Source organism: Anthonomus grandis, chromosome 8, assembly GCF_022605725.1.
Source record: "Anthonomus grandis grandis chromosome 8, icAntGran1.3, whole genome shotgun sequence".
NCBI classification, from domain to species: Eukaryota; Metazoa; Arthropoda; class Insecta; order Coleoptera; family Curculionidae; genus Anthonomus; species Anthonomus grandis.
In genome coordinates this window covers 9,067,255-9,085,557 of record NC_065553.1, presented here as the reverse complement: position 1 = coordinate 9,085,557, position 18,303 = coordinate 9,067,255, and the positions used below count along the sequence as shown (strand labels likewise).

General features: G+C 27.1%; 2 protein-coding genes across 4 annotated transcripts in view; one reads left to right on the top strand and one right to left on the bottom strand.

Annotated features, from left to right (window-relative positions):
- LOC126740012 (glutamate receptor ionotropic, kainate 2) overlaps positions 1 to 18,303 on the top strand; it is a 246,078-nt gene that overhangs the window by 5,468 nt on the left and 222,307 nt on the right. For all 3 annotated transcript variants that reach the window (XR_007661767.1, XM_050445867.1, XM_050445866.1), the window contains exon 2: positions 11,520 to 11,955. Coding sequence is in view for 2 of the 3 variants with exons in the window: in XM_050445867.1 (XP_050301824.1) it covers positions 11,883 to 11,955 (73 nt within the window). In the remaining variant the exon portion in view is untranslated. The remainder of the gene's footprint in view (positions 1 to 11,519; positions 11,956 to 18,303) is intronic.
- The window catches only part of LOC126740013 (glutamate receptor ionotropic, kainate 2-like), a 147,337-nt gene that overhangs the window by 102,121 nt on the left and 26,913 nt on the right, over positions 1 to 18,303 (bottom strand). The window lies entirely within an intron of this gene.

The following is an 18,303-nucleotide window of genomic DNA, read 5'->3' as shown; positions in this document are numbered from 1 at the left end:
TTTCATATTTTATCGAAAACGCGATGTATAATTTTTTCTGGTTTCACCATTTTAATCACTAGAAAAAATCTTTTCCTCTTTTGCTACCTTCGTATACAAAAGCATAAAAAAAATATAAATCGATCTGTATGAAAAGTGGAACATGAGAGCCAAGCTAGAACGAGGCACATCAAATCAAACATTCTGATTTGATCTCTTTTATCTCTGTATAATTCAGTCTTATAAAGCAGCGTGTGGTGTTTGCTATGTTAAATAAAATACACCACCACATATCTTTACTAAAATCTGCTCGTTTTATCATGTTTCTACTAATTACTAATAAATTACGATATTGCTGTTGAAGTAGAGAGAAACTAAATAGGGTAATATTTTTATAGTATATGTATAGGTTAGGTTTTTTTTAGGTTACTATTTTTTAATTTCTTCCAACAAAAATTGGTGTCTTCAAAATTGTTAGTAAACGCCTATAAATAAACCTAAGACAACCATTTTGTATTTTCTGGATAGGTTAAGCTAGAGAGTTCCTGTAAAGAAACGATCATAAACAACATCCGCGTAGTCAAAGACTGATAGGACAAGGGAACTACATATTATCTTTTTAATATTTAGGTTTAATAAAGATTTCGAATTATATATTAATTTCAGATTAAAGAACGTTTTTTTTGTACATAGTTTTTTAAACTTTATTTGACTATCTGCCTAAAAACTAACGTTTTTTACTGCATCCTATTTGTGGCAAGTAAGTAGCAAGAAGTAAGAAAAAAAACAAGAAACAAAAGAAAATTAATAATAAATTATTAGAACATATAAGGATAATCCTTAGTTGAATAAAATAAGTTACCAGATAAAATGCACTTATTAGTACTTTAAAAATGTTTATTCTTTATCAGTCTTGATTAGCAAGGTATTCCAGATATAGGCTTTTCTTAGATACGTGTGACATCTTACAGCAATTTCAAATAAGAGAAGCAAAATAAGTCATTATTATTTACTGATTATTATTTTTATTTATATATATGTTTTATCGTTATGAAATTTTAAAAACACCATTTTAACAAAAAATGATATAAGCAAACAAAAAATTTAAAAAACCATGCCAATCATGAAATTGAAAGTAACAAAGTTACGAAGTATTTGATCTGTAGGCTGAAAAGTTAAATAGGATTTTCACATTAAAAAAGTCCTTCAATCTTTTTCTGTTTTTTTTATATTTTTTTTAAATTGTTATTTTGATGTCTTATTTGAATTATTTTTATACTAATAAAAATTTATTTTATTTTTAAAAACTCCATACAAATTTATTTTAAAATTAATAAAAATATTAATTTTTGTTAATCTTATAAAATTTTAAACTTAATATTGTTTCTAAAAATTTAATCATAGATTTAAAAAAAATTATGGAATAGAATATCCTAAATATTAAGTAACTGAAATTGATTTTGTCAAGTTTTGTTTGTGTTTGTGTGAAAATTTAATGAAAATCTATTGACAAATTTTATAGCAACTTACGGATCGATCAATCACATTTTAAAATGTAACTAAAATTATAATACCCTGAAATAAGGTTTTCTTTACACTTTCCTTTAAAGCTTCCTCAACTAGATTCTTGTTATTAAAAATAAACATGATCGCTTCGAAACTTAGTTTAGATATAACAGTCTTTTTTGGTTAAAAAGAATTTCTTCCAATTTTCTGTCCTTGTATGCTTTTTTAAATTCCAATTAACTTAGGCTGTTGGACTCATAATCCCTGTACATAAGACAAGATCATTTTAATGATTTTCCTCATTAAATATTGTTGATGTGCCAGCGGTTTAAAGTATTGTGTATTTAATTATAATGTAATAAAGCTCATGAGTGTATATAATATTAAACTATGACCTAAAGTTAAATCCTCGTAAAACCTTTTTTTTCATACAGCTCTTTGTCAGTAGCGATAGTACTCCCATGCATCGATTTTGTAAATATGATTGAACAAGCTTTGCAAAAGTTAAGGAATTTAGGACATAGCTTTATTTAAAATTTTCTTCTTAATATTATCTAAGGATTTACTTCTTTAAGGATCAGCATCTTATTCTATAACACCCTGTATAATATAGTCCTTAAATTATTGAGGATAAAGGAACTATACAAATAATATAAAGCTTTTTTTCTGAAAACTTTAACCGCCTTAACTAAATACAAGTAATACACAGCGAAGTTCTTTTTTATAATCATAAGTACCATATCCATTTAAGTTATGCATATTTGTTTCATTAACGAAGGAGCCATTAAATTAAAAATTCGAAACCAAAATGATAAAATGTATTTTAATGATCTTAAAAAAACACTTTAAACTTACATTGCAGAAAAAAGCTATACATCCTGTTTTGTGCAGTAAAATTCCATGACACTCTAAAAGCCGCCAAGCTAAACCTCGTTAATGTTCAAAGCCCCCCTAAAGAATTTACGCTTTAAGTATTTTATTTTGTAGCAAGCTATTTTCTAGAAGCTCTAAAGTTGCTTCATTCTCTTGCTTCACCAAATTAAGCAAGGCCATTTTGTTTTAATCAAATCTTTGTAAATAAACCACTTTTAAGAGGCGGACAGTGGATGTATGTAGTCGAAAATGAACAAATAGTGTGGATAGTAAACTGAAAAAGAAAGGTCGTTTGAGTTATCTTACAGGTAAAGAAAACAGAAAGAAGAATAGTTGCTTTTAATAGGAACCATTTTTAGTTTGGGTTTTTTAGAGCAAGTTTTGTCTAAAGGTTATATCCTCCAAAACCTTAAAGCTCTATCTGGTTTTCTGTTAAGACATAATTAGCCATTTAGTAGTTTATTTTTATTACTTATGTGTAGTTATGTTTAATTTTTGATTATGGAAAGAAAATAAACCGTACTAAATAACTATTGTAAATTAATATTTATCTATTTATCTAATTATATACTGGATACGCTTTACTTTAGTTACTATCATTCGGATAAATTTATCTGTAGAAATTATCTAATACATTTTAAATATTGTTTTATTATTGCTTAGTTATTGATTATAACTTCTGCTTAAAACAATACTTGCACAGTAAACCAATATTTTCACAATAAAGCAAAAAGTATACATAATGATAAAAAAGCAGTCGGAAATAAAAAGTTATTAATTAATTCAGCTTTTTACTATAAGCAAAGCTTACGTATGTAAATGGTTAAACTACAAGCACAAAAAATTACACAAAGCCAGAAGCTGATTATTTTTTTGTTAGATTATTGATCTTTTAAATCGGGTCACAGAATAATATGTTTACTCCAATAGGATCCAAGCAAAAATTATATACAAGACACAGTTTTTTTATTCAATTCTTCTGCAGTAAATAAATAATTTTAACACTATTTTCTACACTGCTTACTATAATTTAATTGTTTGACGAAATGCACGAAAACTAAACGATTAAAACGTATTCGCTTAAAATAACATTTGCACAGTTCGTCGAAGTTTCCACTATAAAGCAGGGAGAATGCAAAATGACAAAAAAAGGGATTGGCAATAAAAACAAACTAATTTGATTTTTTCCGATCAACAGAGTACACGCAGCAAGTGTAAATGTTTAAATTAAAAGCAAGAAGATGAAACAACACGAGACCGTGATGGTTTAATTTTTTGTGGGATTATCGAACTTTTAAACGGGGTTAGACAATATTTATACTAATGTTGTGCAGTTTTTCAATCGCATTAGTAATAGCTCCCTTTATTCTATAACAATAATAATACGTTTGATTATTATGTATAAAAGAAAACCTGGTTAACACTTAAAAAGAGTCGATTACTCTAGCCAAAAACTTCACAACTGAATAATGTTTTTTTTTGTTGCATTTTCATGCCTCATCTTTTCCTAACAACTTGTTTTTTGATTTATTTCCCTGGCATTTGCGCATATAATATTATAACATGTGTCATGACGGTCATTCTGAAATATCTACTAGGAAAAAAATTAATTGATTTATAAGATATGTTCAATTAAGGCCTTATATAAAATTTTGACTAAATAAACAGGATTTTTTACTTAAATTATGCTAAACCAAAATACTTAAGAAGATGCCTCTACAGTTGTCAATAATTATAATTAGCTTATAATTACGTCTTAAATAACGCATAATGTAAGTGCTTGGTACAACAGTATTTATAAAAGTTATTTTTTCATCAGGACAAATTATAAATAACTGATTTTGATGTCTCAAAATTAATGCTTATGATATATATATATAAAGAGAATTTATTAAATAAAAAGGTTATTTTACAAATTGGTGTTTAAAAAAATATTTTGATTGCCTATATTTTGTTTGCCTTTACTATTTTTATGTAATAAAATAATTGTTTATTTAAATAAACTAAGATGACTGATTTTTAATATAAGGAAACTTGATTATATAAAGAATAAAGAAGTCCTTTATATTAAATATTAATAAATCTATAATTACTAAATAAGAATATGTAGTATATATAATGGAATAAAATAGATAGGTGTAGATGGTCTTATATTTTTCTGGTAATAATGTAATAAATTGATGAAATTCTGGCAACAATTATTACATTTTTATGCTACGTTTGTAAATTCAGTATGCAACAGCACGAAGCAAGCCAGAATATTATTAAATATCAAAAATATGGTAATTTTAATCTCAACAAGTAAATTGCTTATTAATTTTTAGGATTTCCTTTATAATTAGGAGAAATAAATGAATAAAAATTAAACAAGGTAGCTGTTATAATAAAAATAGATTTCAGTCCAGGATCATACTAGAGCCTTTACTCATTCTTTATTTTAGGTAAAGAAATATTTCAGAATATGTTTATGAAAAGAAAAATATACAAAAAATATAAGATAGAAAGTATGGTAAGAATTCCATGTATTTTCTATTACGAGATTAGTTTTGGGACCATTATACTATAACAAAAAAAGGTTAGAATACTCCAAAGTCTGAAAGAGAAGATGAGTATTCCTAAATTATATTAAAGCTATATATTTATACTCTATAAAAAATCAACTTTAATAAATTATGTGTGTAATTATAGTTTATTTCAATTTTAGGTTATGCATAATTTAAATGATTATGGTGCAATAATATTTATTATTTATAAATAGAAATAACTATTATTATTTTAAATATTTAAAAATAATGGCTTATTTTACATAATTGTAAATTCAAAGTTTATTATTCAGTGATATTGTTAGGTTGCGCTTTATTAAATACATATTTGAATGTTATTGCATTGTCATTACTTTTAATTATTATTATTATATGTATAAATATTAATAACTAAATTTTGATGAACCAAATCAATAAATTATTTAATAGAAAATTATTCAATATTCTTATATTTTATTCCTAGTTTTGTATATATCTATTAAAAAGGAAATTATATAGATAGGATTATGCGAATGAAATATTACCATTCTTATTAGTAAAAATGTTTGTATAAGTAATTTTACTAGATCATGTTCTATGGAAAAAGAAGAAAGAGTATGTGTATTTTTATTAAAATTGGTAAGATTTTCATTAACAAGCAAAGAAGAAAAATTATTTTGCTTAAAAAAAATTTGTGCTAGCTGGATTTTCTATATATTAGTAAACAAGTACTACGCCTAGAGAAACAAGGACATAATCCTGTGACATAGAAACATTTTATATAAAGTTTAAAAGTTTTGTTTCTTATTTAATTTATTTATAATAAATTAATGTTTTATTTGTAGACCTGAATATGGTCTAAATAAAAGCTGAAACATTGTTTCTTCTGAAACAAAACCAGTTTTATTTTAGGTCCGATTTGATACAATTTATTCACAATTATCGTATTTATTTATTAATTAATTTATTTACAATTTATTGTACAATTCTACAAAGTTAAAAATATTTTATTTACGAATCAAGGACACAAAATATGTTATTTAATGCATTTTTTTAATCTTTCGAAAGTTAATTATATTGTACCATAATTTAAAAAGTCAAAAACTATAATATATAAACCATGTAATTTCAGCGAAACAATCTCGTATCATTTTTCTCTTTTACGCCAAAAATTCCAGAATAGCCATTTAAATTTAACCGATATAATATTTTATAAGCCCGCGGACCATTTAACTAAATTTTACCTTCTCGGAGGGAAATTATTATTTTGAACTTCTAAAATATTACATTTTGCGCACGTACTAAAGCAATTCTGACAATTTAAATTCTATGGTGAAACTTTAATATGTGCGGTCTTCAGAACGTCGTATGCATTTGCAAATTATTTTACTCGATTAATACCGTTACGAGTATATTTCACCGATTGCATATTGCTTGTATGTTGCGTTTGACAAATTCACTAATGTGTCAGGTGTGGAAAATTATACTTACCTGTCGTTTAAATCCAATCAATCTTACTTCAATAATAATTAAATTAAACCAGTCAAAATGAAGTACTTTTAAATAATTATTTATTTTGAAAATTAACAGAATAGTAACAAAAAAATTATTAATATAAAAATTTTGTAGAGTTGGTCATTCTGTATTCTTAATTTAATGATCTTACAGGTATTCATCAGGATCAAGGTCATCAAGAGTTGGCTGGCCACTCTACAACCGCAATATCTTACTCTTGAAAGAACTTAGTAACTGTCGAAGCCAATGTTATCACAATTTCACCAATAATAATGACTAATATTAATTTATTGGATTCTAGAAAGTTCTTGCCATTTGTACAGGATCAAAAGAATAACTAAAGTATTCCCTCGCGTGTAAGTGAAAATACTACTAAAATGATAAACTTTTTTGTTTTTTTTTTCTACACTGTCCTTTCTCAAACTATTATTCATAGTATTTTTTAATACTGATCTTGTAAAAAAGGCTGATATAACCAACTATAGTTTTTCTCTAACTGAGGGGGCTTAGTATCATAGGTTCCATACCATATCATCTTTCTTCAGGCCACAGTTTCTAAAGCCAATTTTCGAATCGGGTTATAAAATCAACATTTTGACAAATGCTTAAAACCAAAATTTTTGGAATATTGAAAGTTAGAGATGTTTTATTTAGAATACAGTCTCTTTTATTAAAATTATTGGATACCTATTCCACTGTATTTAAAAAAAATTAAAATTGAAAAATTGTTTAAGGAAGTAAAAAATAAAAAAAAATACAATTTGTAGAGATAAAATGTTCATATCTCTAAAACCAAGCAAGTTAGAGTTGTGAAATTTGGACCACAGCTTCTTCTAATAATGTAATTGTACACTTGTTTCAACGCTTTCTTGAAAAAAAATGAAAAAGTAGTCATGGAAATTGGAAAAAATATTAAAAATAAAATATAATTTCTAGAGACAATGAAATAAACAATAAATCTATTTCTGTAATAAATTATCACTATTTAATATTAAATAGTTATTAGAAAATCGATAACAGTGTTAAAACTAACCGTATTTCAGTAATTGAGAAAAAAAGTCTCTCTCTTTTGGTTGCTGATATCAGATAATAGCTTTTAACGCAATTTTTATCAGATTTCTGTCAAAATGAATCGAATTTCACGGCCTGATGATTGTGATTTTCACATGCCTCTTGCTCAAGACTCTTTAACACGCCCTTTCTGTTTTTATTAAAAAGCAGCAATTTCTGTGTCAAAGGTAGAATTACAATACAAGTGACTAAAGATATAGCGCGTCAACATCATAAGGGTGCGCGCAAAAAACAATGTCCTTAAATAATTGCTTTGAAATGAGAAAAATTTTTATTAGTATTAAGTTTCCTATACGGAAATCGATGCTTAAGGGTCTTATTTTTAGAAACATGAAAGAAGAATTATATATTGTCTAATTTTATGTTAAAATAAAATAATATAAAAATAGAAATAACTTTATGTTATGACAAAACTTAATTATAAAAATTAATAATTGGTGTACTAATGACTAATTTCTAAAATGTAAAAATACGCTTTATTGCTATAACGTCAACGTTTCGGCACTAATTTGTATCATGTTCAGCAGCTTCATTTCATATTAAATTGATACGATTTCTTTAAAAAATAATTTTCATAATATCAGATCATACCTTTTTCTCTATACGTGGGGTTTCATTATTAAATTTGTGTTTCCTATTATTTACATAATAACTTAATTGATCTACAAGATTCAGAATATGTAAAAAATTATTTGACATAAGTTTAAGACATATAATACGCATGTTCAAGCAGAATCTTAAAATATATTTTATATAGGATGTTCTATTTTAATTAACGAAGTTGACATGTACTTTCAGTATAACCGAAACCTGTCCCTCCTCTTTTTCCAAATTTTCAACATTTTCCTATTTATGACTTCTATATCGCTTATTGATGCATTTCCCAAAAAGCTATTACTGTAAATCTATATGAAGTGTATATTTTTCTATATGTATATTATACTTAGTTTGAATATGTATATTAGACATGCTAGAAGTCACTATAAGTACGTCTTTAAAAAAGTTGATCATAGGTGTACTTTATGTAAAAACATACGTCAAAGTTTTGTACACGCCAAGTATTAAGTAATATATTGAAGAGCAAATATGGAAAATGTGCTGTTTTTTAAGGAAAAATTTTAAATACTAAAATATCAAACTTTTCAAAATTTTATGCGGCTTTTATAGCTCATGCAATTTAGTTTGCATTATTCAATAAATTAAGTAGCCCAATAGCTTAACCGAATCAAGCAATTAAAAACTGAGTTATCAAAACTCCTCCACTAAATCTATAATATGATTTTCTCAATTTCATTACCAATTGACTCTAGATGAAAATAAACTTTTAATAAATCTCCTTTTTAGAGCTGCTTGAGAAGTCATTGTTTGGAGTACTTAAATAACGGAATAAAACATCAATTCCAGGGCTTGAATATGCAAATTAGAATTTCTCTCGGTATCTGAGTTTTTTGTTTTTCCTTTGGGTTACGAATTGGGTCGCTTATAATTCCATTTAAGAAATGGAAAACGAAGAGAGAATAACGTAGAAAAAAAATTATAGATCATTAGCTTGAAGCCACGCTGTGCGAATAAGGATATTATTTCAGTGAATTTCTAAAGGATTATTATAAGTGGATTTAACTGAAAGGAGTCTCCTTAATATTAATTATTATTATTTTTTGTGATAAGGGGTTACTGTATGTTTCAAGAAATAATTTTGGTCAGGTTTTAGTATAATATGCAAGGTGGTTTTCTAATATTGAGAGGCTTATTTCTTGCAAGAAATTTAGTAAAATGAGTTCCTATATTATGTCCCGAAGGAACAAAAATTTTGAAGTATATCGTGAAATTGATTTTTTTTATAAATTTCATACTTCTGGGATATTTCTAGAAATTGGAACGTAAATAATAATGTTCTTATGAATGTATTACTGCTGAAGGTGGATACTGCTATTTACTCATTAGTAGCTACTTGAATTAATAATTCATGAAAAGTGATTATACTTTATCACATTATTAACTGCATTATTTTATGAATATTTTTTATTTCGAAATTGTAAATTTCCAGTTCCATTATAAACAGAAATAAATATGGTAATACTTGATCTCCAAGCTTTTATTTTTTTATGCAAATAACGTGCATCAAGCGAAAAAAGATCAGATATATAAAAATAATTCAAATATATATTGCATGTTTTAATTCTTCAAAATTGTTTTGAATTTTTAAATTTTTAAATGAGCGACGTATTTTTTTTTTAATAATTAAATTTTATATTAAAAAAATGTTTTTTTTTACAACCTTACTACCTACTGGCAAATGTAGGACGTTTATACCATGCATCGTTTGTTGTATGTTAAAAAAAATCCTATACATTTAAAATCTTTTACTTTATATTTTATGGTAATAATATAGACTTTAAATTTCTAAAAAAGTGATAAGTTATCTTAAGTGCGTGAAAAAAATAAGGAATTAGCATAACTGCCTTAAGGCAATGAAAAAAATCTTCAATTAAAATTTTTTTCAAGTGGCAAAAAAATCACGTTTTTTTTTAATGAAAAAATAAAAGATTTCTTGAGTTACCAAGAATTTTCTTCTTGGTTGGATGTAAAAAAATTTCTCAAATGCCTGGAAAAAATTAAAAATTTCAAAAAAGAAATTGAAAGCGCCTGGAAGAAATTAATTTTTTTTCTTAAGTGCCTAAAGAAATGAGAAATTTGTTAAACTACTGGGAATAGTTCCTAAGTACCTAAAAAAACGGAAAATGTCCTCAATTGCCTGGAAAATAATATTGTTTTTTTTTTAAATGCCTTGAACTACTTGGAAAAAACGGGAAATCTGTCTTATATGTGCCTGGAAGAAATGAAATGCTAAAATGCCAAAAATGCCTAAAAGAAATGAGAAATATTCTCAATAGTGGCTAGAGAAAATCTGAACATTTTTTAAGGGTCTAAAAAGAATAAAACTAGAATAGGAGGAATAAGATTTCTTTGACTACTTTGAATAAACAACAATTTTCTTCATCAGTATCTTCATCTACCTAAGAAATAATATATTTTCTCAAGCACCTAGAAAAAATTATAAATTTCCTTAAGTAAGTGCCTGGAGAAAATTTTTTCTCAAGTGTTTAAAAAAATTAGGAAGTTTTTCAACTTTCCGTTCATAAACGGATATTTGATAACTGTCTGGAAACACAAATAATTTTTTTTAAAGGCCTTGAAGAAATGAGAAATTGTCTCAACTACTCAAAATAAATGGGAAATCTGTCTTATATGTGCCTGGAAGAAATGAAAAATTTCTTCAAATTACTAAATTAAGAAACGACTAAATTCCTCAAAAAAGCTGTTGTTTTGATAAATTTACTTACACTACTAAGAAAGTAAAAAATCCATATAAGTCAGTGGCGTGTATTTTTCTAGTAAAAAATATTGCTTTAGGAATCGCTCGGGGTACTGTATAATTTTTTTTAAACTTCCTAGTATAAATTACACTGCCAAATTACAAAAAAATTGGATAAAGGATATTTAAGATATTATTGTTTTAGTTCTTAGATATACTTATAGAGTTTTTCTCTTATTTATATCTTTGGCACTGTACGAGGGTTGCCTCATATGTGCCGTGTGTTTACGGGTACACACTAACGGTTTCGTTCATAATTAAAGGACACTTATATTATTCATCGTAAATATTATCAATATAAAATAATCCAATTTAAATTTGAAGATATTCACGGAAAAGAAAATTTAAACTTTTATCTTAAAATTACAAAGACCCGTCTGTAAAATTTATTGTCCATACCTAATTAACACACTGTATATACTTGTAATAAAAAATTACTTAAATTTAGAAGTAACTAGCTAATTTATTACTTAAATTGCCATAATTATCTAATTACCCTTATTCCATAAGTAAAAAGAATTTAATTTTGCTATTTAATAATTACTTAAAATACATCATTCTTCATTTTTTGTCAATTTTAATTAGATTTACTTGAAATAAAAAAAAATTAAATGAACAATAATACAGAAATATATAATAACAGTGATTTTAATTTATAATTTTATTTCTTGTTGTAGGATCTCGAAATGACACCAACCGAACCACGGAGCAAGGTGCACGTCCTTTAAATTAAATTCAAATTAATTTAATCCAAATCTGCATTCAAGAACTGGGGTGTATATCCATTTTAATGCAAACTCCGGACTTAACACACCGGTGTTAAGCAAACAATACTGGTTCATTCCCGAAGCAGTATAAGGGACTCCGTATCGCTGTCCTGAGTCAATATTGAATGGGTCAGATTTACCCGAATGTTATACATTATCTAAGTTTGTGGTAGAACCATACAAGTTTGAATAGGTCAAGATGTTGAAGTGTGTGTGTATGTTGTAGACATGTTTAGACAACTTGCTACGTTGGTAAAATAGTGAACTGATACAATGGTACTTCTTGTGTTAATCAGTGTCTGGGTTGCTGCAGTTTCAGGAGGTTTACCTCCCGTTATTAGAATAGGTAAGTTTTTCAGTTCCTGTATGTCTTGATGCTTTAAGAAAAAATTTGATATATTTATTTTTTCTCGGTAATGTCTGCATTAGTCGTAATATTTATTAATGGTAAATGTTTTCTATATTTAAAAAAATGTGTTGCATAAGTGGGCATGCTGGTAATCATAATACTTTCAATATTATGTCAAATAATTCACCTCTAAAATCTTGAATTAACTGATTAATTTTCTAAATGTTCTACAAAGCTATAAAGGAAAAAATTTAAGCTAAAAAGTCAAAAAGAAAAGTTTTTCAATGCAGCCGTTTTTGTAAACGTTGTGTTATTATTGTTGCGGTGATTATCCAGGGCAAGTTGTTAGGCTTGACATCGCTGAAAACTTTTTAGAACAACGCCACCAATTAAAACCTGGCCCGAAGCAAGCACGGAGTTATACGCAAAAGAAAATAGCTCTGCAAACGGTTTCTGTTAGTTTTAATTATGTTATACTGGCACTACCCGAAAGCGGTTTAGGGTTTTGTAACTTGTTTAGAAAGTTTCCTTAATCTAAATACCTAAATTACTATAACTAATTAGAATTTAAAGATATTATAGTTGATAAAATGATTAGTAAAAAACAGTCTAGAAATCTTTCTTGGTAATTAAGCATAACTTAAATGGCTACGTTATTTTTTTTCTTCTAGTAGACTCAGTACTTTTACATAACCTTGTCCTTTAAAATCCTATTAACTTTCTTAAGACTATAAAAGAGAATTATTCTTTCCATCGATACCTATTTAAAAACATTTCCCCTTGCGTAGTTTGAAATGATTGAGTCATTCTACAGAAAACTCAATCTGCTTCAAGTATTTCCGAGAGAAAAAAACACCCGAATTAACATAAATACCGGTAAAAATGTATTTTTGATCAAGACTTAGATAAACCAACAGAAATAATAACCAGATAACATCCCTTCAATGGAATTACCAAAAAGTGCGCCTTAAGAAAATTGGCCCAAAGGAAAACGAAATTAGGTTTATAAAGTGAGTTTCTACGGCAAGAGCGCACTTAAAGGGGATTCAAAGTCTTGAGATCAATGTTTACAGGAAAAAAAATTGAATCAAAAAACGTTAAAGAAGTTGCTTACAATCAGAAAGCGTATAAAGTTTATAATAGGATTAAAGTTGTAGGAACATTGTTATTGTATGCAGAATGAATGTGTCAAGTTGTTATTTATTATCTATTATTTTTGCAACTGACTGTAAAAATATTAAAAATAATATAAAAAGTTTTGTAGTTATAGATCTATGAAGGAGCATGCTTTGATATTTTTCTATAAAGTAATATATTAAAATGAACAAATTTATTGCTATAAATATGTTGATATCTAGCATTTTTAAATCTCACGTAAGTTTTATTCTATAAACTAAGTTTCCCAGACTAATTAAAGTATTTTATATATTCTTGTTATATACTTTATAAGTTCTGATAAAGAAAATGTTTTAATAATATTCTTTAATAACTTTTATACTGTCTTCTTATTTTGTAACATTTTTCATAAAAAAATATATTTTTTAAATTTTTTCTCAAATTGTCCGTATTTTGAAAAATAGCCAAATAGAGGTTTAATTAAATGAATTAAAGAATCCGTATACGAATTTTTATTTGTCTGAGTTATTGGGATTTTGAGTTATAAGCATTTTATAAAATGTGTGGAAAACAAATTACGATTTAAATATTGTGTTTATTTAGCAAAAAGCTACATTTAATAAAAAAAATATGTTTAACTGAACGTCTTTTCAATATTACACATTCATAATTATAATTTTCTGTCGAATGAAAATTATAATTTGTCGCTAGCTTACGTATTAATACCTTTAGGTGCAGCGTCGGCATGAAATTCTAGTATAATAAATTTTAATTACAGCTGCTGTCAATTAGAGCGAAACCATGTTCGGTTTATAACATGTATATGAAAATGTGTATTAACTACGGTGTCTAAGTCTTACAATGTCATGCCGTTAAAGAGCAGGGTTGAGATTGGCCCTTTTAAAACTAATTCACAGAGAGAACGATTCAGTAAATTAGTTTTAAAAAATTGTCACTGGGGTAACATTTAATCGGGTGGAAAGCTATTACTGGAGCCCTACAATTGCCCACTAAGGAAGTGTGCTTAAAAGTTACGGTAACGTCGTTGTAAAGTAATAGAAGGTTGGTTGACATTCGCGGTGATAAAGTTATTGGCAGAAAATATAATATTTGCTTTTAGATTAAGTTATGTTTACAAAAAAAAATGAGATAGATTGGAAATCAGTAATTACCACCCCCCTGGCAAAATTTTCAACAGCAAGCAAAAAAATTAATTTTAATATTTAATATTTATTCCTTTTTTTGTATTCTGTCAACAAGATCTTATAAAAAAAATCTACCGAAATATTAATAACTTAAAAAATCTTAGATATTCTACAGATCTAGGAATATTCTAGAACATCTTTAGAGAAAATATAATCGAGAAAAGCAATAACTAGTCCACGACTAATGATGCGAGATAGTAACGCAAGACTAGCGTTTGCTGAAGAGCACATCAACTGGACCGCTAATAACTAAACTACTAAAGTACTACTGTTGAATCAAGATTTATTTACCCGGCAGTTAGCTTCTTTGCTAAAGAAGGTCTTATAGTTTGTAGAGGAATAAAAAAGGAGGTTTATATACCCATATGCTTTAACAAAGTACTTTAAATGCTTTATAATTACTTAGCTATATAATTACCTCAGTAATAGTATGGCAGACTCTTGAACCCCATTTGTGGATAATATTTTCATATCAATGCATGTTCTTGCAAGACGTATATAAATGAAATTGATTAAACCGCTATAAACCAATAGAGTACATGTCGAATACACTTAGAAGGTCTGTTGAAAAAGGTCAGATCCAGCGAAGACTCTAGTAAAACTGTCTGAGTCTTCGCTACAGGTGGAGATGATAAAACATAATACTTAATTTTAGATAAATTGTATATTCAAATATTTTTTACTTTTAGGCGATGTTCTACAAACCGGAGTAAATATATGCTATAGTATAATCATTGCACGAGTAGTAAGGTTGAAGAAACGGCTTTGCGAGTGTGTAGAATTTTAGATTTAGAATATGCAATAGACTATATTTTTTGTACGACTGTGAATTTTGTTTTTAATTCTTATTTATTAGATTATTTACCTTCTTAGCTCAGATACCTTAATTCATGTTTTAAGGGATGGCTTTTAGATAGCGCCACAGATACTCGATTTGAAATATGGGTGACAATGAATATTCTCGATATCAAAATTAAGCTAATTTTAATTTCTGCAATAAAAACTAAAGTGATAATTTTTTTTCTATGAAAATAAAAATTTAGAAATATATTTATATTTTTCTTACTACTCTTTTATTTTTATTTCTTTACTTAATGAAAAGGAGCTTTGTACTAAATATTTTTGAAACATTCCTATGTAGTTCATTAAAAATTACTTCAGAAACCAATCAGCTATCTTAGAACTTAATACTTTCTTATTTGTTATAAGACCAATTTAAAAGTGTTCCTGAGAAATAATAAACATATGAATATGGCCTAGGGGACAAATATGGAACAAAGTCTTTGTTAATGGAGTGTATGACCCCCACTGTTTTTCATAACGGCAATAAAGATAGAAGATAAAGTAGAAATTATTGCAAACTGTCCGAATAATTAATTTTCCATTGCTTTGTCCATAAATCTTCCCTTTTTTATTTACAATGGTACAGTTTCTTTGAGTTTTCCACTAGTTGGTTTTTCTTCAGATGCCTTACATACTATTGTTCATGCAAATAGTATCGAAATAAAAATCAAAAGTAATTATTCTAATAACAGCAACATTTTATCTCTAAAAATAAAAACAGGAATACAAAAAATAAGATTAGGAATAAAATACTAGAAAAATGCCATTTATTTTTCACAACTTATTTTACACAACTTATTTTTCACAACAACTTATTTTCATCCTAAAATTCCATCTTACATTATACAATTATGTATTTCCCAGATATCTAAAATAATTAAGGAAAATTATAAAACATACTAGTTGAACTTACTTGATTTTAGTTCACGAACCAAAAACAAAATTGCTAGACAAAATAAAATCACAATCTTCCAACACGTAACAAATTCAATTTTATTTTCATCTAAAAACAAAAAAAATCATCCTTAACATCCTCCTAACGAGATATTCAGTGACGTGCAAAATTCTCCTCGTTAGTCTTTAGCGTTGGTTAAGATTACCTGTTTCCCAAATATGTGCTCTTAAAATTGTTGGGGTAAACGTTTTAGGTTGTTGGGTATTTGAGGATAAATATTAAGTAATTTTAAGCTAATTAAGAGTTGTTTATGTTTATAATTGATAGAAGACAAAAGAAAATAGAAAAGGTAAATTCAATTTACGAATGATGCCAAAAGTGTTCGAAATTTTATTATTTATTTTATAGATTTGATTGAGAAATGAAATATATCATTTTATATGTAATTATTTCGTTTATTTTTTTAGTTTATAATTTAGTGGTCAAGCTTATGTTCGAGGTCGATTAGAATCTTTTAATTATAAGATATAACAAAAAAAAAACATTCTTTCTGGTAAGCGTATAAAACGGAACCTAAAGCCTTCTTTATCAAACCAATTTGAAATAATTGCCTCGAAAAAGAGAAAAAACAATTTACTTTTTATCGAATGAAAGAGACAAAACTCAAAAAAATGCCTTGGGATTTACTAACAGAATTATTTTATCTGCTAAATCAAATAGAGAAAAAGGTCCCATAAGGCTTTATTCCAAATCCGACATACTCAATACTTATTAAATATTAGTCGTAATCCACTCCTAGTCCCTCCGGTCTAACAGTAAAATGTTTCAAATGTTAGGAAATCCAAAGAGTAATTCCTGACACAAAAACAAAAAACAAACATTTTGTTTTCATGTCAAATAAATTGAATTTTCTACTACAATACAATTGAACGTAGTAAAACCAAGTTATTTTATGTAAGTAATATAATTTTATTCTCTGTCTAAAAAAAGCATGTTATATTTTCAGGCAGTATATATTTTATTAAAATGGTTAAAACAATTATTTTAGTAAAATTAAATAATTATACGATATATTATTATAATTATGATAATATTATCCCTTTCAATTTAATAATTGAAAGGGGATAATATTAGTAAATTATATGTTTATAAAATAGAGCTGCCTATTCAACCATGTTTTAAAATATATGCAGAGATGCTTTTTTATTGTTCCAGCATATTTCCCTAGCGATACATATGAAAACACGATAGCCCTGTCTTAATGTTCAGTGCATCAGTTAACTCAAACTCCCCTGACTGACTTCCTGTTTAAAAAGAAGTTTTCAAATCGATACGTTCAACAACTAGATTATTTTTCATTTTACTTTTACACTTTAATTAATTTTAAAATAGCGCCTTTGCTATAAACCTATCAAAATCCAAGAATTGCAGGCGTCTAGTACAATAATAAAGCGTATTTTTCAAATCTCTTGAGAAATTCCGCTAGCTAGAGAAAGATTATAATTACTGCTGCCGTCAGTTACGACGTACATTGTATGATGCCCAGTCATTTAGTCGTTTGTTCAAGCAGGATCGTACTGGAGCGTCGGCCGTCTTTGCAACGCCAATAAAGTCAGTTTGCAACGGACAATTTGACAGGAAATGAGATGTTTAAGTGGCTTGGCCAGCCGTTCGTGTAATGGATTGTCGTACACTCTGTAAATTCAATAAATGTCGGTAACGAGTGGAAAAAAGAAACTGAGAGTGTTACGAAATTAGATGGAAGGTACAAATAAAACGTTTAAAAGTAGTAGCAGCAATATGGGCTAACATGATTCTTATGCCTCTATATTCATAAAAGATAACAAATCTGAAATAAAATGTCTCTAACATATAAGTCCTCAAAATGCTTTTTGGAAAAGTATGCTATTTCTTGTTGTGCAAGAATTACAGTTTAAGTCACGATATATAATACCAATATTGAAACATTTTGTAGAATTTTCAAAGTGCTCTCGAATCCCATTATAACGCTGTGTTTTCCGGATGTAGGTGGTGGGAATAAGCCGCTGGTATAGTTAGTTCGAATTTGAATAAAAACAACTTTTGGTGAAAAAATTCGATACGGAGGGGTATACTCGAAAAATGAAAAATCCCAAACTTTCGAGGTCGATATCTCGGTTCCTATTTGCACTATTAGAAAAATTCTATCAATCTTAACTTAGTTTGGTCCTTCTGAATCCAACAAGACTATCTGAAAATTCATAACTTTCATATTAGCGGAGATCTCACATTTTAAGGGACCATTTT